At 52.7% G+C, this 24,542-nt stretch overlaps 8 protein-coding genes across 8 annotated transcripts; 3 read left to right on the top strand and 5 right to left on the bottom strand.

Annotated features, from left to right (window-relative positions):
* Window positions 1–480: 480 nt before the first annotated feature.
* On the top strand, window positions 481–2,795 carry AVT3 (putative amino acid transporter; the record flags this gene model as incomplete). Its single annotated transcript, XM_041691153.1, has 2 exons — window positions 481–2,568; window positions 2,631–2,795. 2 exons carry the CDS (start codon window positions 481–483, stop codon window positions 2,793–2,795), a joined length of 2,253 nt encoding a protein of 750 aa, XP_041544667.1.
* Window positions 2,796–3,461: 666 nt separating this feature from the next.
* MPC1 (pyruvate transporter MPC1) lies at window positions 3,462–4,288 on the bottom strand (the record flags this gene model as incomplete). Its single annotated transcript, XM_041691152.1, has 4 exons — window positions 3,462–3,534; window positions 3,612–3,770; window positions 3,931–4,003; window positions 4,216–4,288. The coding sequence occupies 4 exons, from the start codon at window positions 4,286–4,288 to the stop codon at window positions 3,462–3,464; spliced, it is 378 nt and encodes a 125-aa protein (XP_041544666.1).
* A 581-nt stretch (window positions 4,289–4,869) lies between these two features.
* Window positions 4,870–5,863, bottom strand: AKAW2_51244S (small nuclear ribonucleoprotein-associated protein; the record flags this gene model as incomplete). The annotated part of the gene is made up of 6 exons (XM_041691151.1): window positions 4,870–4,952; window positions 5,008–5,052; window positions 5,110–5,536; window positions 5,611–5,682; window positions 5,739–5,747; window positions 5,837–5,863. The coding sequence occupies 6 exons, from the start codon at window positions 5,861–5,863 to the stop codon at window positions 4,870–4,872; spliced, it is 663 nt and encodes a 220-aa protein (XP_041544665.1).
* A 355-nt stretch (window positions 5,864–6,218) lies between these two features.
* Window positions 6,219–7,083, top strand: RPL11 (60S ribosomal protein uL5; the record flags this gene model as incomplete). The annotated part of the gene is made up of 4 exons (XM_041691150.1): window positions 6,219–6,221; window positions 6,331–6,478; window positions 6,598–6,847; window positions 6,957–7,083. The coding sequence occupies 4 exons, from the start codon at window positions 6,219–6,221 to the stop codon at window positions 7,081–7,083; spliced, it is 528 nt and encodes a 175-aa protein (XP_041544664.1).
* A 984-nt stretch (window positions 7,084–8,067) lies between these two features.
* On the bottom strand, window positions 8,068–9,527 carry AKAW2_51242S (uncharacterized protein; the record flags this gene model as incomplete). The annotated part of the gene is made up of 5 exons (XM_041691149.1): window positions 8,068–8,316; window positions 8,425–8,642; window positions 8,887–8,910; window positions 9,388–9,400; window positions 9,474–9,527. 5 exons carry the CDS (start codon window positions 9,525–9,527, stop codon window positions 8,068–8,070), a joined length of 558 nt encoding a protein of 185 aa, XP_041544663.1.
* Window positions 9,528–10,171: 644 nt separating this feature from the next.
* AKAW2_51241A (putative carboxylesterase) lies at window positions 10,172–11,984 on the top strand (the record flags this gene model as incomplete). The annotated part of the gene is made up of 4 exons (XM_041691148.1): window positions 10,172–10,511; window positions 10,566–10,589; window positions 10,659–10,937; window positions 10,996–11,984. The coding sequence occupies 4 exons, from the start codon at window positions 10,172–10,174 to the stop codon at window positions 11,982–11,984; spliced, it is 1,632 nt and encodes a 543-aa protein (XP_041544662.1).
* Window positions 11,985–12,339: 355 nt separating this feature from the next.
* Window positions 12,340–15,977, bottom strand: AKAW2_51240S (pyruvate carboxylase; the record flags this gene model as incomplete). Its single annotated transcript, XM_041691147.1, has 2 exons — window positions 12,340–12,447; window positions 12,507–15,977. The coding sequence occupies 2 exons, from the start codon at window positions 15,975–15,977 to the stop codon at window positions 12,340–12,342; spliced, it is 3,579 nt and encodes a 1,192-aa protein (XP_041544661.1).
* A 3,049-nt stretch (window positions 15,978–19,026) lies between these two features.
* Window positions 19,027–24,459, bottom strand: AKAW2_51239S (clathrin heavy chain; the record flags this gene model as incomplete). The annotated part of the gene is made up of 6 exons (XM_041691146.1): window positions 19,027–19,383; window positions 19,444–23,667; window positions 23,736–24,107; window positions 24,190–24,216; window positions 24,325–24,345; window positions 24,421–24,459. The coding sequence occupies 6 exons, from the start codon at window positions 24,457–24,459 to the stop codon at window positions 19,027–19,029; spliced, it is 5,040 nt and encodes a 1,679-aa protein (XP_041544660.1).
* Window positions 24,460–24,542: the final 83 nt, after the last annotated feature.

Raw genomic sequence — 24,542 nt, 5'->3', positions numbered from 1 at the left:
TGAGTTACCGTGTAACGAACAAAGGATATTGGAGACGCGAAGTCCGAGTTCAGATCGTCGGCGATGACCTCATGTGCCGAGCGACAAACAAACAATGCAAAAGTGGTCACTGGGTCTGGCAGTCTGCCTCATCTGATCTCCCTTATCTCATCCTCATCTCTCCATCACTTCTATCGTTCCTTTGTTGGCCCGTCCTCAGCTTTGTTCATGATTGTCATGGTCGACAAGGCGCGGGGTGTTTTGGGGTGCGTGGAAACAACAGGAAGCCTAGTCCCTCCGCATACATTGCGGTGAACGACTTGCGCCTCTCGCATTATCGATCCTCTCAACTCTCCTTCTCCGCTCTTATCAGCCCTTCCTACTTCGTAGGCATTCCCCCATGATCCTGGTTCGCCTCCGAAAACTCAAATAGTACGAATTGTTTTCGGAATTAACCAAGTTCTCGTACTCCGAGAAAATTCAATCTTGCTTCTTGTCAACATGTCATCCTCCAGGATGTCTGACAACGGTGAGGGCTCATCCTCTCAGCGTAACCGTTCAGCGTCGCCGATCTCCACGTCCGCGATGCGCTCAGGATCACCTGCAGGAGATATTTCTTCTTCTTATAGGCATGCCTCGATAGCCCGTCTAGCATCACCAATTCCTTCTCCCTCGAATTCCTATTCGTCAAGACAGGTACCGCTGCCGATTCAACCAACCGCAGCAACCAACCAAGACCTCCGGAAAGTCGACAATCCGTCATCCTTACCCGGCCCCGGACAATCCATGATTGCATCTGCGCTCCAGGACTACCTCGGCCGGTCTCCTTCTCCGAGAGCGGGTACCCCTCCGAGGCGGACTGCTTCGCCTGGCCTCCTGAACCAGCCTGTCAGGTCGAACTACGGTTCCTTCGATAACAAGGCTGGAAGAGAGGGTTCGATATATTCAGCTGGCCCATACGAGGATCCCGAAGTTGTCAAGAGACATTTGGTGCAACCCCAGAATGTGGTCGAAAATCGGGATATTCACTCTTCTGGGGGTGCCCAAAGTAACGCCGAGGATGAGTTCTCTAGTCTGCAACTCCAGGGTGGTGATATCACGAGACAGGTGTACAGATGGGCCGAGGACGCAGAAGCTGGAAGCTCATTACGGAAACCCCACCGCAGCAGGAGCTTCAGTCATGCTCGACCTGCACCTGAGGACGAAACCACGAACATCAACAGTATCCGTGTCCCAGGAGGTTTCAGAAGAGACTATCTAAGACGGGCAGTAGGCCCCAACCTCCCTGGAGATCTGGATGGCTCAGGTGCGCAGGCTTCTGCTGCTCAGCCCCAGCTTCCAACAAGCAGCTTTCTGGAATTTCTGACTCTATACGGTCACTTTGCTGGTGAAGAGCTTGAAGAGGATGACGAGGTCTTGGGTCCTGATGAGTACTTCTCATCGGATACTTATGATGAAGCAGAAGGCAGAGAACCAGGTGAAGACTCAGCCCTTCTCAGGCCAGACACAGCTGGCCGAAGGAAGCGCAAGCCCCGCGGTGGGACGGGAACCAACACGCGGACCGGAGCAGCTTTGCTACTACTCAAGTCTTTCGTTGGTACAGGAGTCTTGTTCTTGCCGAGAGCTTTCTTGAATGGTGGCATGCTGTTCAGTAGCATGGTACTTCTTGGTGTATCACTACTCAGCTTTTACTGTTTCATCCTCCTGGTTAATACGCGGCTGAAGATTGATGGTTCTTTTGGTGACATTGGTGGTGCGCTCTATGGAAAGCATATGAGGCGCATCATTCTCGGCTCCATTGTGTTGAGTCAATTGGGCTTCGTCTCGGCATACATTGTTTTCACGGCCGAGAACCTACAAGCCTTTGTCCTGGCTGTCAGCAAATGCAAATCTTTTATTGACATCAAATTTATGGTGCTGCTGCAGCTGGTCATCTTCCTCCCTCTTTCATTGATCCGCGATATCAGCAAGCTCGGTTTCACTGCCCTCATTGCAGACCTGTTCATCATGATGGGGCTGGTTTACCTCTTCTATTACGATTTCTTGACTATCTCCAACCAAGGCGGTGTTTCGGATATCATATCCTTCAATCCATCCACCTGGACACTTTTCATCGGCACGGCTATTTTCACATATGAAGGCATTGGTCTGATTATTCCCATTCAGGAATCAATGAAGCACCCGCAAAAATTCCCCGGTGTCCTCGCAATGGTGATGGTCATAATCACGATCATCTTTCTCAGCGCTGGTGCGTTCAGCTATGCGGCATATGGTTCCGCAACGAAGACGGTAGTCATCCTCAACATGCCTCAGGATGACAAGTTTGTAAATGCTGTGCAATTCCTGTATTCTCTGGCGATTCTTCTCAGTACCCCACTGCAGCTCTTCCCGGCCATTCGAATCTTGGAGAACGAGCTTTTCACTCGGAGCGGAAAGTACAACCCCAGTATCAAGTGGAAGAAGAATTGCTTCCGTTTCTTCCTTGTCATGATCTGTGCATTTATTGCTTGGGGCGGAGCAGAAGACTTGGACAAGTTTGTTTCGCTTGTCGGAAGTTTCGCCTGTGTCCCCCTGATTTACGTATACCCGGTAAGTTAACTAGTCAAGTACCCTCGCCTAGTCCGCCTAATCGATTACTAACTTCTGCTCAGCCTCTACTGCATCTCAAGGCCTGTGCCCAATCGAGACGACAGCAGATTGCCGATATCGCACTCTCCGTTTTCGGAGTCCTCAGCTGTTTGTATACGACCGCCCTGACGCTCAACAACTGGATCAACGGGTCGGACGTCAAAGCCCCCGGCTACTGTGACTCATAGACTGTGTAAATGTCATGATTGTTATCCCGTTCCTTCGGATCGGCTCTCTGGATATGAATGATTGATGCTACAATGTGAGGCCATCGTCCATTCGATGGATTGGCCTATACTTCTTGGTCTGATTGCTAAACCCCTGTTTGATTAAATCTTGTTTATTATTGCTGTATTCTCGAATGTATTTGGTATAGACTAGAGATTAAATTGCCAGTATATGTCTATTGTAGCCTTATCCATCTTTCTTTTAAACAGTTACTTACTCACATTAAGTAAAGCCAACTAAACAAAATTTTACCAGATCATCAATGTCTAAACCTTGTTGATGCGCAAAAACAAAAGCCTATATACAGAAAACCCCGTGCATGCCCAGCTGCTAGATACAAAGATATCTCATAGTCAACAGCAGAAAACCCCCCACCAAACAAAATCACCAATCCCAGCGCCACTATTAATAATACAAGTGGCTGGAGCCTTCCCATATCTTACCTGGATCAACCCTCAACGTACAGGTCTCTCATTGATTCGGCGATTTGATTCATGATATTGTGGTATTGTCTACTTAAAATGGGCAGGTAGGCAGGCAATGCTGCTAAAGACGTATGAGGTATTCATAAGCCGCGCAGCAAGCGGAATGAGGCGATAAAGTCGAGAAAAGGAAGATGACGTCGTTTAAGCGCCAGCCTCGGTGGCATCCTTGCCCTGCTTGGCGGCCTCGGCGAGCTGAGCTTCACGGCCTCCCCAGCTGTTGATGCGAAAGTCAGCATTATCATTTCATTGTCTCAATGGGGGGTGTGAATAAAGGGTCGTTTTGTGACGTACTTCCAGTAGTTCAGGTAGCGGTATCCTTGAGTCAGCTGGGCGGAGAAGTTGACGGCGTGGCAGGCGAACAGGAGGTAGTTCTTGGGGGAGACGGCAAGGGCGTAGCGCATGAAAGTTCCCGAGTAGACAACGAGAGCACCGGTCATTTGGCCGGAGATACTGTGTAGATAGAATGACAGTTAGCAAACATATTATTGGTTAGGGTACTGGCATGTTCGTCTGAGCTATCCCGATAAGCTCTCAAAGCTTGATTCGATGTGCAGTGTATATATAGGAAGAAAACTCCGCGGAGCGAGGGGAGATAATTGTAGCGACGTACATTTCAGGGTCCTTCTGGGTATCCATCACCGCTGCAATGGGGATACCGAAGTTGGAGGCAGGGCCCCAAAAGTCTAGTTGAGATCATTGTTAGCCAAGAGAGATTGCTTTTTATGAACCAGATTTGGCTAAGTAAAGAGCTTCGTGTTCGTGACCGATAACGTGTGCTGAAAGGAGTCATTGAAGTTGCTCAACAACCCCTTCAGAACATGTCTTACGGCAGGCATTCTTGTCGGCCGATCTCGGTCAGGAACACGGAGAGGGTAACGGTGAAGTTTGAACGTACGGGTAGAGCAGAAGTAATCCAGGGCCTTGTTAGACCGGATCTTCGCATTGATTGCCTTAATTGCAGCGGCCATCTTGACGACTCGAAGGCTTGAATTGAAGTGAGGAGTGGAGCGGTGATCAGAGGTGAGTACGCAGGGCCGAGCGGTTTGCTTTCCTCACTCCGTCACCTGCAGTCCGCGCCGGGCGGAGTTACCCGGAGACGGTCACGTGCACTATATCCCTGCGAAGTCGTTGGCTAAATCGGACCTGCTAGGTGCTTACTGCGTACTAGGCTGAATCTACGCCTGCAGCTGTCCAATCGCCGTAGAATTGATGTAGAGTCTTACATGAAACAAGGAAATTAAAGGCTTCAAACCCTCATTAGGATTCACTAGTACAATTGAGTGCTCGAAATACATCTAGCATTACTTCTGTCGGTCCTATCCTTATTTCGGTCGACCTTTTCTTTTGTCAGGGCATTCCCTGCATCCGCACACGCCGCAACGCCTTTGCCTGGTAAAACTCGGGGTGCTATGCCTATTCGTCTGAGGTTCGTCAAGTAGGCGACTAATGGGGAGTGAATATTGTTCGCTTGATTCGTAGTTCGAAGTATCTGCCATGCCGGTGTCATGGCCAGGTTGCAAGCCATCATGCTGCTGCACATACTATCAAATCACCGTCCACCAAAGCCGGGTGGAGGGAATCCGCGTCCCTGTCCCGGGGGCTGGAATCCCGGTGGGGGCTGGAAAGCACCCGCTACAACAGCCTCAGTTAGCTCAAGAACCATAACGCGCAATCTTAGGATACTTACGAGGAGCACCCTGAGGCGCGAATCCCGGGGGAGGAGCGAAGCCAGCTGATAGCTTATGTCAGTAACCATGTTCAACCATTGAGCTCGAAAGTGCAAACTTACGAGGTCCACCAGGGGCACCACCACGACCAGCGAAGCCCGGAGGGGGAACTCCAGGGAAAGCACCACCAGGAGGGAAACCAGGGAAACCGCCGGGCGGCGGGGGAGGGCCACCAACACCCGCAGCAGGGCCTCCCAGACCGACCGGCAGACCACGTCCAGCGGGTTTGCTAATTCCAGGGCCAGCTGCGAGAGTGGCAGCTGCGGCAGCTGCACCAGGGCCAGCAGTACCAAGTCGGGCAGAGGGATCGGCGGGAGGAGGTCCATCAACGGAGCAAGAGACGACATGTGTACCGCGAACAATGGTAAGACCCAGGGTGCGCTTTTCTTCGGCTTCGACAAGAGGTGCGTTGGTCGAACCGGCGGCGGGCTTGGACTTGCGCTTGACGCGACGGAATTCTTCTGTATCGGCGAGGACGAGGTTCATGTGCTATATTACTGCGTCAGCGACCAGCATACCACAAGTATTATCCGATGGCCACTGAATGGCCCGGGGATATATACCTTATCGAAAGCGAGCATCTGTCCCGTCATCTGTCGGCCATCATTGAGGGTGACTCTCATCCGGTAGTTGATCTGAGAATAATGTCAGGTTTGACGCGCGAGTAAAACATGTAACGTCAGTGACTTACGAGGTTTTGCTAATCAGAATGAAAAGAATGAGTTAGCCACGCGGACATAGGTATACAAGCTGATATCAACAGCAAAGGGAAGGATCCGATCAACTCACCATCTTGCCCTGCTTATTAGCCGCCATGTTGGGCTATGAATGCGCACGAGTGCGACTTGAGTAAAACCAAAGAATTGTTTTGTGAGATGGTAGAAGGGGTATTCTTCTACTTAATCGTCACTTTGTCCTTACTGAGCTGTCGCGCTCGGAGTGAAGGTCGGTCGAGGTCTGCAACACTTTCTCCAAGCGGCACCAGCTCGACTTGCTACGGGTCGGAGGTCCATGAGGCGCGGCTCTGCGGCTTGGCGCCAGTCGACCGCGCCAAGCCACTAAGGGCTCTCGCTTCCCACTTTCAACCCACACATTTCCCTTTTACACACTTTTCGATCCTTGAGTTTCTTCCAACCAACCAGTCGACCAGTTCACGCCAAAAGCAGTCGCCATGGTATGTTGCCCATCGCCAATACACTTTTCAGCATTGATATAAACCCGATTCTCGAGACTCCGAAAATTTTATAAACAAATTTTTTTCTAACATTTTTGTCGCCATGCAGTCGGAATCCAAGGACAAGTCCGCCAACCCTATGCGCGAGCTGCGCATCCAGAAGCTCGTGCTCAACATCTCCGTCGGCGAGTCTGGTGACAGACTTACTCGCGCTGCTAAGGTGCTCGAGCAGCTGAGCGGTCAGACTCCGGTCTACAGTAAGAACGCCCGAACCCGATGAATCCGAGAATTTCGAATACGAAGCAGCCGAGGAAGGATGATATGACAACTGTGACATGGAATGGATGGCTGATGGGATGATTTTTTCAACGTTTAGGCAAGGCCCGTTACACCGTCCGTACCTTCGGTATCCGTCGTAACGAGAAGATCTCCGTCCACGTTACCGTCCGTGGCCCCAAGGCCGAGGAGATCCTTGAGCGTGGTCTTAAGGTCAAGGAGTACGAGCTCCGCAAGCGCAACTTCTCTGAGACCGGTAACTTCGGTTTCGGTATCTCCGAGCACATCGATCTGGGTATCAAGTACGACCCCGGTATCGGTATCTACGGCATGGACTTCTACTGCTGCATGTGAGTGCACTCCAACTTCTACGCAGTCCTAGTTCGACAGATCCATCGGTGTCGATCCAGATCGAGCAGGACAACATTCAAGCATCAGGAACTGACTCGGAATCACTAGGACCCGCCCTGGTGAGCGTGTCGCCAAGCGCCGCCGCTGCAAGGCCCGTATCGGCTCCCAGCACCGTATCACCCAGAACGAGACCATCAAGTGGTTCAAGAACCGCTTCGACGGTATCGTCCGGTAAATGCCCTCATCCACGGGGTCTTCAGGAGGGAAAGCTCCGGGGTTGTGTTTATGATGAATCGATCAAAAAATGGTCAGAAAAGGAGGCAGGCGTTCTTGAAAATCATTATCGCTCTGCTCTGAAATATGGCTTTTCTACCACGGCATGAGGTTAGGCGTGTTAGAGATATCAAATTCCCAAATTTTTCATACGCATCCACTTTTCTCAATGAAGGCTTCACGAAGGGTGATGATTTCCGCATAACCATTGATGAAAGGTCTCCCATGATGCTTTTGCTGTGTTTTGCCACTTGTACCACTTTCAACACACAGTGGTGCTATAGTGTGCATTTGGCCTGAAACTCAATCTCAAGAGAGATTGAGTGTTTTCCATTGCGAGATGTGCTTCTAGCATTATTCTCTGCTACCCCAGGACTGATGCTTGAGAAACACGGGTCTCAACACCCTGTTTCTGTGCTCAGTCTCGGCCTCGTAGTGGTATCTTTGAAAACTCTTTTGAGTAGATAAGCCGACCGACTCGTAGCAGCCAAACTGGCTATTGACCGACCGCGCCCGTAGAGTCTAGCCCATACCCCGGGTCTCGCTAGTGCTACTGATTGCCGCTCGACAGGCATGCTACCAAGTTTTTGATGGGGAAATTCTCTGTGAAACAGCTTAGGTTTGGGTCCAAGGTCCTAATTACGTACCAACTTTGGCATGTATAGTTTGGGGCTGGCGAATCTTGCGACCGCAGAACCCCGCATTCTACTAATCCCTTACGATCCAAATGTGCTATCAAGCAAACGCTAGTCAAATTATGTCTGTTGACTATTACAGTAGTCATCATACGTACATGCAACATAACTTCGTCGAGATAGCAAAGCTATACCTCGCCTGACTTGACTTAATAGCAACAATATTCGCATAAATCACTGAGGGGTCTGGCCCCTCGCGTCCAACCTTTCCGATGTCATAGCATTTCATCAAAGAAGGGAATTAGTTGGGATTATTTACTACCTCCTCTCGTGTATCCATCCCACCACTTGGCGAAGAATCCGCCCTGCTGGCCCTGCTCGTTCCAGCTTTCACGGCGTGTATTGAGAGTCTGGTCAGTAGAGTTGCGCTTCTGACTTGTCAGACTCTCAAATAGGCTGGATGCGCCATGGCCGGTTGAGCGTCTTCTATCCCCAACGCTAGGGGGAGGGCTGTTGCTCAGATTGGCAGAGTTGGAAGACATATCCGATGAATCAGAGCCCTTCATAAGGAGAACGGTTAGTTAGTGTAGATGCTAGGAGTGTGAAGGTGCCAATCATCAGGCTGAAGTCAAGTGCTTGGGATGATGACAGAAACTGTTCAGACATACACGTCTGTCGGAAGTGGCAGTGGCAGCGGTGGTGGTAGGGATCGAAGGCCGGCGGTAGGTCTCAGGAGGACCCCCTCGCACCCAGACATTGAGATGCTCGTAGCGATCACCGACAGTGCCATGCCAATGACGGGGAGACTGGGGCTGTTGGTTGTTGCTCATGGTTCCTCTTTTCTTGTACTTCTTGGTTCTCGATGAGATCGAAGGAGCAGTATCAACTGCGTGCTTCGTAAGTTGAAGTGAGGATGTGATCCATAGGAAAAGGGACTAAACAGGTGCATGTGTATGGCAAACAACCGCGGGTGAATAGCAGCCAAATCGATCACGGGCTATGGTTACATAGCTCTTTCATCATGTAACCGGGAGGCTCCGGTGTCATCTCAAACGATGGATAATCAAAGAAACAGAGTCCAGCTGATCGATATTGAAGAGGGCGAACTCGAAATCAAGACTTGAACTTACCGGTTAGCTTATTTGCAGTGTGTTCTCGATACAGGAGTTGTTTTTACCGATCAGAGCAAATGCTCGGGACGACAGCAGCTCCTTATAAGAGATTCCCAAAGTAAGAGAGGGGTAAGTCAGCCACCCTCCGAGTGCTGTGAACCAGACCCTGGGTATGATGATGCAGCAAGAGGCAGGCCCATAGGTCTGAGGGGGCAAAAGTACGTCCATGAACCAATAATGGGCAGTAATGGCTTGGGGACCCCGGTCCTAGGATTGCAAAAGCTTCTTTGACAACAGCATGATTCATCATCTCTGGGAAATCGTATACGTCGATCCACGGATAGTTTCCAAAGTATCACAAGTTATTTGGGATTAATCAGCCCTCTTAGGCGGAAACAATCCAATAAAACAATGTGCAGATTTGGTCGTGTGCCAATGAAATTCATCCATGATGGCTTGACGTCAGGTGCTCTGCCAAATGCGGGGATCAAAGAGTAACTGCGCAGGGAGAAAAAGTACCGTCTGTCTCTTCCTGTGAAACATCAATATCTGCACAGTGTCTAGAGACTTTTTATCTTCAATGAGCGGGGTAATGTGCAACTAACTAGCTGGGGATATATTTGATGGCATCTGTCATCTATTCGAAAATGGCGCAGCATACGATGGAGGTGTTGAACCGTATGACACACAGACTTGGGACCCTGAAATGAAACATCATCATAGACACTGGCTTAGCATTTGCGTACAGCGTACACATGCATCAGAAGCGAGAGGAAAAGTGTGAGTTACAGGCAGACATGGCCGAGGAACAGGCCATCACTTCATCCTACTGCCGACCCATGCATTTAATGCCTCAGGCAACGAGCGGCATCCAAATCTGGGGCCGAAGCGGAACGAATTCGGCTTCCCCGCGGGCCGCTTTGATATGCCTCGCCCATCTTGACCGTTTATCATGGTTCAGCGTCCGCGTTTCCCCCTTACATTTCCGCTATATCTCATCGTTCTATAGGCTATATTTGCCGACGATCTAGCAAGCATATCAGTTATCATAGGATTCGTCAATTCTTCCCCCGAGTCTCCACCACCCGCCAAGATTTCGGCCATCGGGACCCTTATCATGCGCTAAAGACGCGAGCGCCCTCCCCCTCGTGCGGAGATGCCGTCGGTCAGAACGGCCCTTTCTGGGGCTATATCTATCCATGGAACCTCGTGTGCCATAGCCTTCGACCATTTCTCACTCTCTATTATACCACAAGAGCTCTAAGACGGCCTGCCATATATATATTCATTCTCCCAACCCACAATGGCACTTCTGGAGACACTTGGTCATCCCTACCTGAAGTCCCTGGCCCATCGTGGCTACATTCAGGGCACCACTCTGCACTCCAAAGCAACTAACCAGCCCCTATGTCACTACTTCGGATCTGTCCGATATGCCCTTCCTCCTCCTGAAAGATGGCGCCGGGCACAGAAGCTCCCCCAGTCCTATTCCTACGGCACCAAAGACCAACCCGCCCCATGCGACCAAGACGCTGCTGTCTGTCCGCAGCCCAGCTTCATGGGTCGCCCGTACACGAAGGGGTTCACAGAGGACTGCTTTGAAGCCAGCGTGTGGGTACCGCTGGGAGAGCCCCCCAAGGAAGGTAAGTATCGTGGTCCTTGACATACCAGCCGAAGCTAATAAAATGTTCCTATAGGCTGGCCGGTTCTTTTTTTCATCCGTATGCGCGCCCCTCTGAAAGTGCCTACAACCCATTCCTTGATCTGATACTGATGATTTCATATCTTAGACGGAGGCTGGCTACAATTCGGCCACCCGAACGGATTCTCGGCCGCAGCTCTAATAGGCGATGCTGGACTCAACGCCATTGTCGTCCTTCCAGCCTACCGGCTGAACGTATTCGGTTTCTTATACTCCTCGGAGATCGAGAAGGACGCCGCCTCTGTAGGCGAAACAGCAGGCAACCACGGCTTCTGGGACCAGCGTCTAGCCCTAGAATGGACGAGGGACAACATCAGCCTCTTCGGCGGCAACCCATCCCAAATCACCGTCTCCGGATACTCAGCCGGTGAGTTGCCTAGACCCCTCTCTCCCTATATGCGAAGCCGTAAAACTAACCCAACCAGGCGCCTACTCAACATTCTACCAACTCGCCTACGACCTCCAATTCCCCGCCTCCCAAGCAATAATCAAACAAGCCTGCATCTGGTCCAACGCCGCCGCCGTGCAGCCCAAGTCTCCAGCCTCCGCCCAAGAACAATTCGATCAACTCCTCTCGGCCCTAAACATCCCCAGCACCCTCCCCTGGGCCGAAAAGATCTCCCATCTGAGGTCCCTCCCCTCCCAAACCCTCCTCGACGCCGCCATGAGCGTGCAACTAAACCAATACCGCCCGACCTCCGACTCAGCCTTCATCCAACCCACCCTCTTCAAATCCCTAGACAGCGGGGCCTTCGCGCGCACCCTCTCCGCACGCAACATCCGCATCATGCTCGGCGAATGCCGCGACGAGCGACACCTCTACGCCGCCTGGTTCCCACCACAAGCCGACAGTCTCCCCGCTCTCCATTCCAGACTTCTCGCAGATTATCCGCGCCACGTCGTAGACACGCTGATGAAGCTTCACTACCCGGACGGCAAGTTACCATCGTGCTGCGAGAACTGGGACAATGATGCCTTCGGGCGGGTGTATGCCAAGATGCAGGTGCATGATATGCAGCGCGGGCTGATTCATGCTCTTGCTAGTGGCGGGGCGGGACATTTGCTTTATCGGTATCGGATTGAGTGGCGGGCCAAGTGTGTGGATGCCAATATTCCGCCCGACTGGGAGGTTACGCATTCGAGTGATTATCCGATTTGGTTCTGGGGGAATGGGCATGTGTTGGAGCCGGAGGAGAAAGGTGTTATTCGGCGGGCTTTGATTGATCCGTTTATTGGGTTTGTTCATGGGGAGGATGTGAAGTGGGGTACGACGCATCATCGGGAGATGAGGACTTTGAAGCCTGATGGATCGGTTGAGATTGTACAGGATACTGCGCTTTGGGATGAGGCGATGCGCGTCTGGAAGGCGTTGCGAGAGGTGGGAGAACCGGAGGCTTCTGCTGCGAAGCTCTAAAGGAAGGGATTCAGTATGGAGAGGGCCTTGATCCTGTATATATCACATGATGTCTATATATGCTGCATCTACTAGAGACTACGAATATCTGGAAGGATGCTTTAGAATCACTTGTCATTCATATGGTCGACATAGTATGTCCCTGACGACCATTGATCGTAAATAAGCTGTGGCATAAATATGGAAATAACCCAATCCCAACCCAAAATATTTCATAAACATAACAGACGCTCTAATCTAAAAAAGAATACTGGCATAGTGTCCTGGTTCAGCGTGAGGAAAAATAGGCCGGTTGCAAGGACATCAACATCGACATTAGCTTTTCAAACATTGCCGTCATAACGGTGTTACTCTTCTAGGCCTTGACGATCTTGCACACGAGATCCTGGCCATCCACCGAGTCACCTTCCTTGACCAGCAAGCTGGAGACCTTGCCACTGTGGGGAGCAGAGATAACCATTTCCTATTATATGTTAGCGGCCGACCTTGACTTCTGATTGATAGTTTTAGGGTTGCACATACCATCTTCATGGCGCTCAGAACAGCAATGGGGTCACCCTTCTTGACTTCCAAGCCGTCGTGGACACGAATCTCGACAACCACACCGCTCATAGGAGCACCGACCTGGCTGCTGTCACCCAGCTCGGCCTTGGGGCGGGCGGTGTTCTCGACGGACGCCTTCTTGTCGTCCACGCTAACCTGGCGAACCTCACCGTTGACTTCGTAGAAGACCTCGCGCTGACCGGTCTGCTCGGAGAGGGGACCGATGGCCAACAACTTCAGGATCAGCACCTTACCCTTCTCCAGCTCGACGTGGAATTCCTCGCCGATCTCGGGCTTGGCCAAGAAGTAACGCGTGGGCAGGACGGACAGATCACCAAACTTGGCGACGAACTTCTTGTAATCCTCGAAGACCTTGGGGTACATGGCATAGCTGGCCACGTCGTACTCGGTGGCTGCGCCATAGTTCTCCCGGATCTGGGCCTTGATCTTGGCCAGGTCAAGGGGCTCAAGGTACAGACCAGGGCGCTTGTCGAGCTTGCGACGGTCACGCAGAGCGCGAGAGCGCAGAGGCTCGGGGAATCCACCGTAGGGCTGGCCCATGAGACCCTCGAGGAATTCCAGCACGGAACCGGGGAAGTCAAGCTCGCCGGCGCGGGCAATCACATCTTCAGCGGTCAACTTGTTCGAGACCATGAACTGAGCCAAGTCACCAACCACCTTGGAAGTGGGAGTGACCTTGACAACATCGCCCAAAAGATCGTTGGCAGACTCGTAGGCCTTCTTCGTCTCAGCCCACTGCTGGCCCAGACCAAGCTGGCTGGCCTGGAAGATCAGGTTGGTCAACTGACCACCGGGGATTTCGTGCTCGTAGACCTCGGGGTCGGGACCGGTCAGACCCGCCTCGAAGGGCGAGTACAGGAGACGCAGCTGGGCCCAGTAGGTGTCAAGAGCGCGCACCTGGGACGAGTTGAGGCCAGGGTCGTGCTCGGTTCCCTCGAGGGAAGCGAGGATAGCACCAATGCTGGGCTGGGAGGTCATGCCGGAAAGACTGTCCGTGGCAGCATCAACAGCATCAGCACCGGCCTGGGCGCAAGCAATCATAGAAGCCACACCGGTACCAGCGGAGTCGTGGGTGTGAACGTGGATGGGAAGGTCGGGGTAGCGCTCGCGGATGGAGCCGATCAGCAGACGAGCAGCCTGGGGCTTCAGCACACCAGCCATGTCCTTGATACCCAAGACGTGGGGCTTGAACTGAACCACCTTGTCGACAAGGTCGAGGTAGTAAGGCAGGTTGTACTTCTTGCTGGGGTTGAGCATGTCACCACTGTAGCAAATAGTAGCCTCGACAACACCCTCAGCAGCGTGAACAGCCTTAATACCGACCTCGAGCTGGTCAACGTCGTTGAGAGCATCGAAGACACGGAAGATGTCAACGCCGCACTTCTTGGCCTGCTTACAGAAGTGGTAGATGGCGTTGTCGGGGAGGGAAGAGTAGGCAACACCGTTGGCACCACGGAGCAACATCTGGAAGGGGATGTTGGGAACGGCCTTGCGCAGCTTGCGAAGACGGTCCCAGGGGTCCTCGTACAGGAAGCGCATGGCGACATCGAAGGTGGCACCACCCCAGCATTCCAAACTGTAGGCGTTGGCGAGGGCGTGGCTAGTCTCGTGGGCGATGTTCAGGAGGTCAATGGTACGCACACGAGTGGCCAGCAGCGACTGGTGGGCGTCACGCCAGGTAGTATCCATGATCAAGCAGCCCTTGTTGGCACGCACAGCGCGGGCGAAAGCCTCGGGACCCTCGCTGTCCAAGATCTGCTTCCATCCCTTGGTAGCGGGGACAGAGACGTCGAGGGGCTTGCCGGCAGCGTCATGCAGGATGGGCTTGATGATATCGCCCTTGAGCTTGGGCTCGCCGATCTGGCCCTTGATGCTGCTGCCGTTGACAGCCACATCACCCAGGTAAGCCAGCAGTTTCTGGGCACGGTTCTGGCTGCCGACGAGGGCGAACAGCTCGGGAGTGTCATCAATGAACGTGGTCCAGCAAGTACCGTCGACGAAGACAGGGTGACTCAGAAGAGAAGTGAGGAAAGGAATGTTGGTCTTGACACCACGGATACGGAACTCGACCAGGGCACGAACGACCTTGCGGCGGGCGATCTCGTAGGTAGAACCACGGCAGGTACACTTGACCAGCATGGAGTCGTAGTGAGGAGTGATGATGGCACCGGCGAAACCGTTTCCACCATCCAGACGGACACCGTTACCACCGGCAGAGCGGTAGACCTCGATCTTACCGGTGTCGGGGGAGAAGCCCTTGGAGGGGTCCTCGGTGGTGATACGGCACTGAATAGCGAATCCACGAGTGGAGATGCGGTCCTGGGTCAGGCCCAGCTGTTCCAGGGTAGCACCAGCCGCAATCTGGATCTGAGCAGCAACGATATCAATGCCCGTGATCTCTTCGGTGATGGTGTGCTCGACCTGGATACGGGGGTTGATCTCAATGAAGTAGTAGCGGTTCTGCTGGTCGACCAGGAACTCTGCAGTACCGGCGTTGCGGTAGTTGACCGACTTGGCCAGCTTGACGGCATCAGCCAGGATGCGGTCACGGACATCGGCAGGCAGATCCTTGGCCGGGGCAATCTCAACGACCTTCTGGTGACGACGCTGGACGGAGCAGTCACGCTCGAACAGATGGACGACGTTGCCGTGGTTGTCACCCAGCAGCTGGACTTCAATGTGCTTGGGGCGGTCGAGGAAACGTTCAACGAAGACGGTGCCGTTGCCAAAGGCAGAGCGGGCCTCGGAGGTGGCACGCTCGAAGGAGTCACGCAGTTCGGCCTGGTCGCGGACGACACGCATACCACGACCACCACCACCGAAGGCGGCCTTGATAATGATGGGGAAGCCGTAGGTGTCGGTGAAGGCCTTGACCTCCTCGTAGCGCTCGACAGGGCCCGGGGTACCGGGCACGACGGGCACGTCGCAGCGGATAGCCAGCTGACGGGCGGAGACCTTGTCACCAAGGCTCTCAATGGTCTGGGGGGTAGGGCCGACGAAAACCATGCCGTTCTGCTCCACCTTGCGGGCAAACTCGGCGTTCTCGGACAGGAAACCATAACCCGGGTGGATCAGGTGCACACCATGCTCAAGAGCGATCTTGACGATCTCATCAATGGCCAAGTAGGCCCCGACCGGTGTATATTGACCGCGCTTGCCAATCATGTAGGCCTCATCGGCCTTCTGACGGTGCATGGAGAGACGGTCCTCGTGGGAGTAGACGGCGACAGTCTGCAGGGACAGCTCGTGGGCCGTCCGGAAGATACGAATGGGGATTTCACCACGGTTGGCAACAAGGATCTTCTGGAACTGCATGATGGCCGAATTGGCACGCAGACGGGTGTGGACAGAGTCCCTGTGCTGGTCATGGTGGTCATCGATGAACTCGGTGTCATCGACCGCCTCCTCGGGCTGACGGGGAGCAGCCATGGCGGGCGGGGTGTGTGTGTTTGTTGATAAGGATGGATAAGGGTGGGAGGGGGAGAGGGTGGGGAGCTAGAGTATAGGAAGGGAAGATGGAGAGCTATTCAGAGGAGATCTAGATGAAAGAGAGAAGGCACAGGGAGCTGGGGATCAAGGGAAATATAGTATACGAGTTAGCCGAATGATCCAATGATGCTCGGAAGAAAAAAAAGCAAGCCAGAAAACGGAGCAGTGATACGTTGGCGTGAGTCACCTGGGGAGAAGGTGCTTCCGGGGAAGAAAAAGGCCCGGTTTCGGAACGGGAAAGCGTGGGAGAGCGCGGGGAAATCGTGGGAGGATTAGGGAACTCAATTGGAGGGATCCGGCGACTTACCCGACGGAAAAAGGAGGATGAGGAGGAGGGGAAGGACCTCAAGAGGATGATGAGCGTGAGGAGAGGAAGAGAGAGGAATGAGATGAGAAAGTTGGGAGGAAGAAGAGGGGGAGGGAGGAGGAGAGGAGGGCATAGAAGTACTTGGGGATGATGACCCTCATCCAGCGGCAGCCCGGCAAGCCAAAGCAGAGGAGCGGAGGGGCAGGTCAGCGCAAGGCGGAGGAGGGGATCCCGGACGGGCGATGACGCTGCGGCACGATTGGCAGGCGGTACTGTAATCAGATTACACCGCTGGGCCCTGGACGGTAAGCTATCGCCATAGTAAAGTGGCTCCAGTCCAGAGCGCAGTTGGTAATTTCATTACGGCGCTAGTGGACGCCCTCCAAGAAAGCTCGACCTTCACCGGCACACCGGGCTGCAGCATGTGGGATGGTGACCCATGGAATGTCATGCTCGGCCTGTCTGGCTCTGTCCATTTGACTTCTGCTCTTTTTTTGCTTCTCTTGGGTAGGGTTGCAGTGCCTCCGTTCGTCCGGATTCATTGGCTGTCAGAAAGATTACAGTTTGGTGGGGGGTTGTCGTCCATCGCCATGGACGCTCGGTCAATGGATTGTTTCCCGCGTGAATTCCTGGGCGGCAATGATGGCTTTTCTCACGTCTGCACGCTATGTAGCTAGCTACCTACCATTCACACACACACTCTCTCTCCAGCATCACTCTCACATCTATACCGAAAATGCATCGGGTAGTTCAGGCGTCGCATTCTCTTCCTTACCTCGGGTGCTCGGGCTAATTCATGCCTGCCAGAGCTCATGGAGCGTTCCAAGCTCGGGAAAGACGTTTCGTCAAGGTTACCTAGCAACATCGGCCTCTCCTGCCCTGATATCATGTAGCCGTCTGTAAACGAACCAAACCCAGACCTTCTCCACCGTATCTCCGGCGATAGGCGACGGGGATCTTCATCCAGAAGCTGGCAAGAATCATCCGAGCAAGCACGCCAGCCCCCCAGTCAGTCCAGCCCGGTGTGCGTACTTTGTGACCGAGCCATGCATCGTGCCCTCTTTGCACCGATTCAGCCCTCAACCAAATTGCATCTATCAGCTTGGCAGTTTCTGCGATCGTCGCACAATGGGCCATCGATGCGAGGCGCTTCGGTGGATGGTAAGTCCGGGCCAAGCTCATAATTTCTTATGATGATTTTACTGAACGATCCCCCCCAACGTTGCCTATGATCTACCTCGGCCAAGCTGAAACTATTTGCATCCCGCCTGTGCCTAGTAGTTTAGATAACGAGACAAAAAAAAACGCACGTCGGCTATGTAGACTAGCTGTTCTTTGTCCGCTCATCTGGGGAGGCAATTTCCCCATCGAGTAGGGTAAGGGAGTAAATTACCCATATAAAAGTGAAACCACGTCCGGAGTGGATGGCCGATTCCATCGATAGCCTGGTTTCCACCGGTTCCCATGACCTGGCGTGCAGAAAATCCCACCCGCCGGGACAAGACTTGCCTTCCCTAAATCTCACACCGGGCCTCACATCTCCGGTTCTAGATCTACTTGGTATTGTCCCTGGTGTACCAGTGCCCTTGTCTGATCTGTGTTTTCATCGGATAATTGGGATTATAATGGGCATGTGATAAGAAAAAAAAATTATGCTCTTTTCGGCTCATAGTGCCGAAAGATAGATTGCTACTGGTGGTATGACAATAATTCCGTAGTTAGTGCCAATGGTGAGAACCTACCCTCCTCCTGGGGTCTAGTCTATCTCCTGCGGTCTTTGCTCGAAAAGTTGCGTGGTAATTAAGCGTTGTTAACAGGGCTGTATATATAACGTTGATTGCATCCACCCATCTCCGTTCCCCTCCTGCAGTGTTCCCCTGCCTCCTCCGTCTGTCCGTTACCCCGGGCTAAATCCTTATCGCTGCATCTCCCGTCCACGCAAATCCTCCGCCCGGGGTGTCACTGCTCCCTTACCTATCAACTCGGTTGTTCCTCCAATCCTGCATGGACGGGCTAAATTCTTTCCCTGGCTCCCTCTCCTCTACGCGCTTCCCTTCAACCGAGTGCTTTTCTTTGATTTAACCGGAGAGATGCTAGATCTTAGATCGCTATTTCGTCTAAAAGACCCAGTGTAGTGGCTATGAACAGTATAAACGATGGCGTGCTCTGTTGGAATTAGGATATAGCTACTAGTAATTGGCGTCCTCGGCGAGGAGTTAACCCCCGTCTACGGGACCAACTGCCGAGATCTAGGCGTAGATCATTCGGTCTCCAATACCGAAGTGCCGACGTGTGCTACGAGCCGAATGTCGAATCAAGATCGAACGTCAATTATAATTGAACTAAGTATGACAAGAGCCCGCGACCACCCGGAGGTCTGTAAACTGAATGCGCAGATTTTCAAGGCCTATGAAATACATCTAGTGGGGTGAAATAAAAGGTAGAATAGGCAGCAAATCATGGACAAAACGTAAGGGATGAGAAGGAACATCAAGTAAAAGGGAGAAAAGCCCGGCCAGGTGGAACAGCAAGCCCATCAGCTGACGACGCTTTTACAGCTGTCAAGGCTTACTGTCCTACCCAAGCCCAGCAGTAGATCATCCATCGCTCATGCTATACATACACGGGGCCAAATGAGGTTTCTTCAGAAGGGGATCCAAGGAGAGCGTGACTGACATGCGTCTAGAAAGGGCGGAAACCGGTAGCCTGCGGTGTGATTCCGTTGGCCTGTCCAAACGCCATGGGGCTTGGCGCCGGCGCTGCCGGGCCCTGGGTCAACATCAACCGCGTGCCGCCCAGAATCGGGGTGTTGTCCTCCTCCGTCTTCTGAGTCACTTCGCGCGACTTGCGTTCTTCGTTGTCTTTCTTCAACATCTCAATCGTGCGCGTCTGCTCGCACAAGAAATTGATCATGAAGGGCATGGTGAAGTCGTTAAGACCATGGCGCCACGAAAGCTCGAGAATAACGTCGGGCCGGATGAGGTCGTAGCAGGCATACAGCATGCCAACGTAGCATTCGCGGCTGCCAATATCGACAAACTAGAAGTAGAGTCAGAATATATCCTTGAGCGTGATTAAGTGGAAAGAGAATTGACTCACGTAGCGAAGAAGATCCTCGACAACATCCGACTTGCCGGAGATGGCGGAAGTCTCGATGGCATCCTTGTAAAGCTTGTCTTGCTTGGACAAGGAGATCGACTTCTCCCAGCGCTTGTTGTTACGGTAAATGTTAGCTGCGATCTGGCGGAAGAAGATCAGATCATGCTTCTCCAACCGCTGGGCGAGTGCCACGGCATCGAAGTTGTCGTAGTTATCGACCGAGTCACGGAGAGTCTTGTAATCCTCCTCCTCAATCAACAAGTCGTTGATGGCATCGTTTACGGCCCTCTTGTTCTGGGTTTGGACATTGAGCAGGAACGGCTTGATCAGAGGAATGTTGTCCGAAGCCTGGAAAATCCGCACGACACGGTTGACGTCAATCCGGGCAGTGAGCACCTGTAGCAAGTCGGTGAGGAGCAAAGGTTGTTCTTGCAGATAGAAGTTGAGCGCACGGTAGTAGATCTCCAGGTTGGCCACCTTGACGATGATGTCCTTGAACGAGTGGTGCTCCCAGGCATCGGCAGCACGCTCCATCATTGCCAATGCAGCGTTATCCCACTCATCATAGTGGCAGTACAAGAAGACCAGCTCCGGCCAGAGACTTGCGTCCTCGCAGGCCCGAATCATCTTAGGGATGTTAATGCGAGACCAGAAGAGCTTGAGATGTTCCATCACCCGGTCGGGGTGGTACTTAGAGAGGGCAATGCCCAATTCGGTGAACATGCCCATGTGCGCCCGTTCCAGACCCAGGCCAGCCTCCAGAACCGCAATGAGCTCGTCAAAGTAGCCATTGCGCTCATACTGGCGCACAAGATCCTGAAGCTCTTCCGCGTGGACGATCAGGTTGAGACCGCAAATTTGGGCAAGGCGGAACTCCTTCTTGGTAACACAAGCTTCGTTGACCTGCTTCCAAACCTTGACACTGTTGGCTTTGCGTGCGCATTCCACGGCTGCCTGGTAATCTTCCAGGTGCACCAAGGTTGTTGCCAATTTGGCCCAGTTGGAGATGCTGGTGTAGAAAATCTTGGCAGCCTGGTGGTAACCCTCCTCACAAGCCTTGTCACCGGAAGCCTCGACATCTGCAACGTTGGTCGTCCGCAAGAAATCCTCGAGCTCCGAAAGCTGATCAAGACGAGCGTAACAGAAAGCAAGACCCGTGTCAATGGCAGGCTCACGCAAGGTCTTACGGGCCATCTTGAGATACTTGACGAGATCTTCATCCTTGCCAGCATGCGTAGCCGTTTCGATAACCTCGTTGTAGTTCGAGGGATCGCCAGCACGGATATAGGACTCGATGGAGTCGGACACCCGAAGACCATCCAGCTGAGCCTTGGCAACCTTGCTCCACACCTCCGGTAGCTCGACACGCTCCGCAAATTCTTGCGCGCGGTCAATGCTAACAATGTTCTCAACCAAGACATTGACGGCAGCAATGAAGTTGTTCACCTTCTTGTAGATCTCAAAAGCCTCCTCGTAAAGACCGACCGAAATGCACATCTCGGCGATTTCATCGGGGCTAAACTCGTTGAGCTGATGGATGTAATCCATCAAGCGTCCCTTATCAGCCTTGGCAGCTGTGAGCATGAGCAAGTTCTGCAGACTGCCGTTGTCGCTGAAAGGAGAGGGCTCGAGAATAATCTTCTCTAGCAACTCGATCAGCTCGCCGGGGAGATCAGCTTCGAGGAATGCCTTAACAGCGATGGACACTTTGTCGGGCTCAGTCGACTCAGGCACGGCGGTCGCAATGACCTGGTCGACAAGTGAACGCCGATGCATGTTGTTCTCGCTGAGAACGAAGGACCAGATCTCCGAATCGGCTCTCTCCACGAGGTAGCGTGCCTGGGCACGGTACATAGCGTTCTCATTGGTGATGTTGATCAGTTCGAGATCATTCTGTCCCTTCCGGTAGGCAATGTATGCCAGGTTCGGGTCACGCTTCTCGCAGTACTTTCCAACGGTGAGAGTGTCGTAGAGATCGTTCTCCTTGAGGAACTTCTCGGGGTTGTTGTTGCTATCAATATAGATCTTCGCGAGAGCGTTGTAGACGGCCTGCTGCTGGTTACCCGTAGCAAGAGTAGCTTCAAGGAAGGGCAACAGCAACTTGAGCCTGTTTCTGCTCTCGACCTCTGAAACGAGTTCATCAATAGGGATCACCGATGGATCAACAGTAGAGAGGAGATTCTTGATGATGCTCTCTTCGCAATCGACGTCTAGCAGGCCACCAATGACAGCGGGAGCACGCGATGGGTTGACACGCTGTACGTACACCTCGATGGACTTGTACTGTTGGTTCTGGTACAGATAAAGGACCAAATCATGAATGAAGTTGAAACGGTCACACACGATGATCAGCGGCAGTTGCTCTGTCAGCTTGGCCTCCTTGAGGAAGTTCTTGACCTTATCCGGATTGTAGTAGTTGCTCTCACGGCAAATCCGTTCAACTTCAGTGATCTGGCCCATGGCGGTGGCGGCCTCAATGTACTTGAAGTGGACCTCAGGGTCTTCGCTAAGGTTGACAATGCTGCCAAGGTAATAGTAGAGACCTTCAGCAGTGCGGTACTTCTCGAGCAGGCTGATTAGTTGCTGGGGCCCCAACAAGTCAGAGAACTTGGTGCAGATCTGAACGACCGCTTGCAAGTTCTGGCGAATGTTAACCTGCAACATTGTGTCCATGCAATCAAGAGTCTGCTCAACGGAGAGACGACCAAAATATCTCATCAACCACTCAGGGCTCAGCTTGTCGGTGCGAACAATATTACGCTTGATGGCCACGGGGTCGTCGGTGTTCTCAAGTGCACGCTGGATGAGGCCTGCATTCTCGCAAAGCTGAGAAATACGAGGGCGGTCGTAGTGGGTGAAGATTTCGTTGCCAAGGATGGCATCGGCGACCTGAGGGGCATTGACAAGGTTCATCTCGAGCAAGCGTGTCTGCAGGTGACCATGTTCAGGCTTGTTATCCTTCAGAGCATCCAGTAGGAATGAAGTGGCCTGCTGGATCATGTTCTGGGACAAGAAGACATCTACGACGCGGTCCAGGTCGATGAGAGCACCAGACTCCTCGTTGGCAAGCTGAGTAGCAAACTCAGCACCTTTCTCCGGATTCACACGAACGATGTGTTGCAGGAGCTGGGTGTAATCCGGCTGGTATCCAACCTGTTTCGAATAGCTGAGAATCTTGTCAAACTGACCCGTCTCTGCAAATCCAGCGATAACCTTGTGAGGAACGTTGGCCTGCAAGTAGATAGCCAGGGCAGTGTTCATATCGTATGGCCGAACAATATCACCCAGTTCCTCGGATCCTTCGAGCTTGTTCTCGCGCATCCACTTCTCAAGGAGGTGCTTCCTGTTCTGTTGCAAAACGGGACGGACAAGCTCAACACTCTCATATTTGTTCAAAGAGCCCTTATCCAAAAGCATTCCGAAGTACTGGAGAATGACGGACATCCCCTGTCCGGTCTGGGGAGCATTCTTGAAGCGGTTGATGGTCTCCGGGGTACGCAAAAAGCCACGGGGCGAGTTCGCGGCAATCTTGGCGGCTTCAGAGTAGTTGCCTTGTGCGATGAGGTTGTCGAACTGCTGCTGGTACAGGTGATCCGCACCAGGAAGTCCAGCCTTGGAAGCAAGCTTCACTGCGAGACCAGACATGGCCGGGTTCTCCATCAGGTACTGGACGATAGTATTCTCATCGACACTGACAGACAGAACTTGACCCTTGCGGTTCACGCCGACCAGACCAGCAGAATCGGAATCGGGAGCAGTAGTGAATATCGTTTCGCTAGAGATACGGTTCATGAAGATGCAAGTGCCGGTCTCGAGGTCGTAGAGGTGAATGAAGCCATACTTGGTGACCAGATACACAATGTCGTACTTCCTGGAAACCTGCATAGCAACTGGGAAATCATTCACCGCCTCCTGGGGGAAGTATACCTCCACGGCCTTCTTCTGGAACCTCGGGTTCGGCTCTTGGTGGTCAATTTCAGCGATTTGCAATTTAGCACCGGTCTGTGTTCGAACAGCGAAGGTAAAGAGCTTGTGTTCGAGGGGAGATCCCTCGACACGGATCGAGGCGAAAGCAGCTGCGTGACCCTCGATGAACTGAGAGATCCCACGGTCTTTGGAATACAACTGCATTGATCCCACCACACGGCCTCCCTGCGAGCTGATTCCGACAACCACCATCCACTTCTCGTCATCATTAACACGGTAGTTGATAATTTGACAACCCTGAAAGCAGGAAAGCGTTAGTATGGATGGAAATTCTCCCAATACCCGGCGATCTTGGTTATACGTACACTGAGGTTAGGAAGCCTATCAAAGACCTTCTGAGGGTTAGTCTGGGTAGGGTCGAAGACATCCCAGTGGAAGACAGAGCTCTCTGTCACCAAGCCCAGGCACTTCTCATTGAACCATTTCCAGTACACAACATCCTCATTCATGACCGACGACTTCAGCTTCTGCTTCGCCGTCAGGTCGAAGATCTGGATTGTGCGCCCTTGGGCCTTGAGAGCAATGATGTTACGGTTCCAGTGCATGATAGCACTATCCGCATTGATCGGGCGCTTGATGACTTCATTGTTGTTCTTCAGGTTAATGATGATAACTTGCGGCTTGTCCTCCTCGGTGAGCTTTTGCCGGACACACACGAAGTTGTCTGATTCTAGGGTCTGTACGGAAGCGACACGATCATTAGCGCTATCACATCGAAAGTGAAGATGGGGTGAAAGAGTATAGAGAGGCACTACTCACACATGAGTTGAATCCAATCGATGCCGGCTAAAATGAATAAGACGTAAGTGAGAGTTTCCTCTACAGGAGGGGACAAGCGGGCGCGTCCGCGGGTTGGGCGTGAAGGCCATCGCCCGATTGAGCGTCAACACATACCGCAATTTCAGCATTCGTGAGCTATAGACGATGAAGATACAATGGTCAGTTCCTATATCGCAGGCGATTCGAAGACGAAGTGTTGATGGGACTCACATTAAGAAGCTCCGTAAACTTGATCGGTAGAGGAGCCATATTTACTTAAGGCCGCAGGACGACCTCATCCACCCAACAAAACGCCACGCAAAAGATTCCGCCGGATAGCAAAGGAAAGAAGA

Source organism: Aspergillus luchuensis, chromosome 5 (assembly GCF_016861625.1).
Source record: "Aspergillus luchuensis IFO 4308 DNA, chromosome 5, nearly complete sequence".
Classification (NCBI taxonomy): Eukaryota; Fungi; Ascomycota; class Eurotiomycetes; order Eurotiales; family Aspergillaceae; genus Aspergillus; species Aspergillus luchuensis.
The sequence above is the reverse complement of the archived record's forward strand: the minus strand, read 5'-3'. Positions and strand labels throughout refer to the sequence as shown.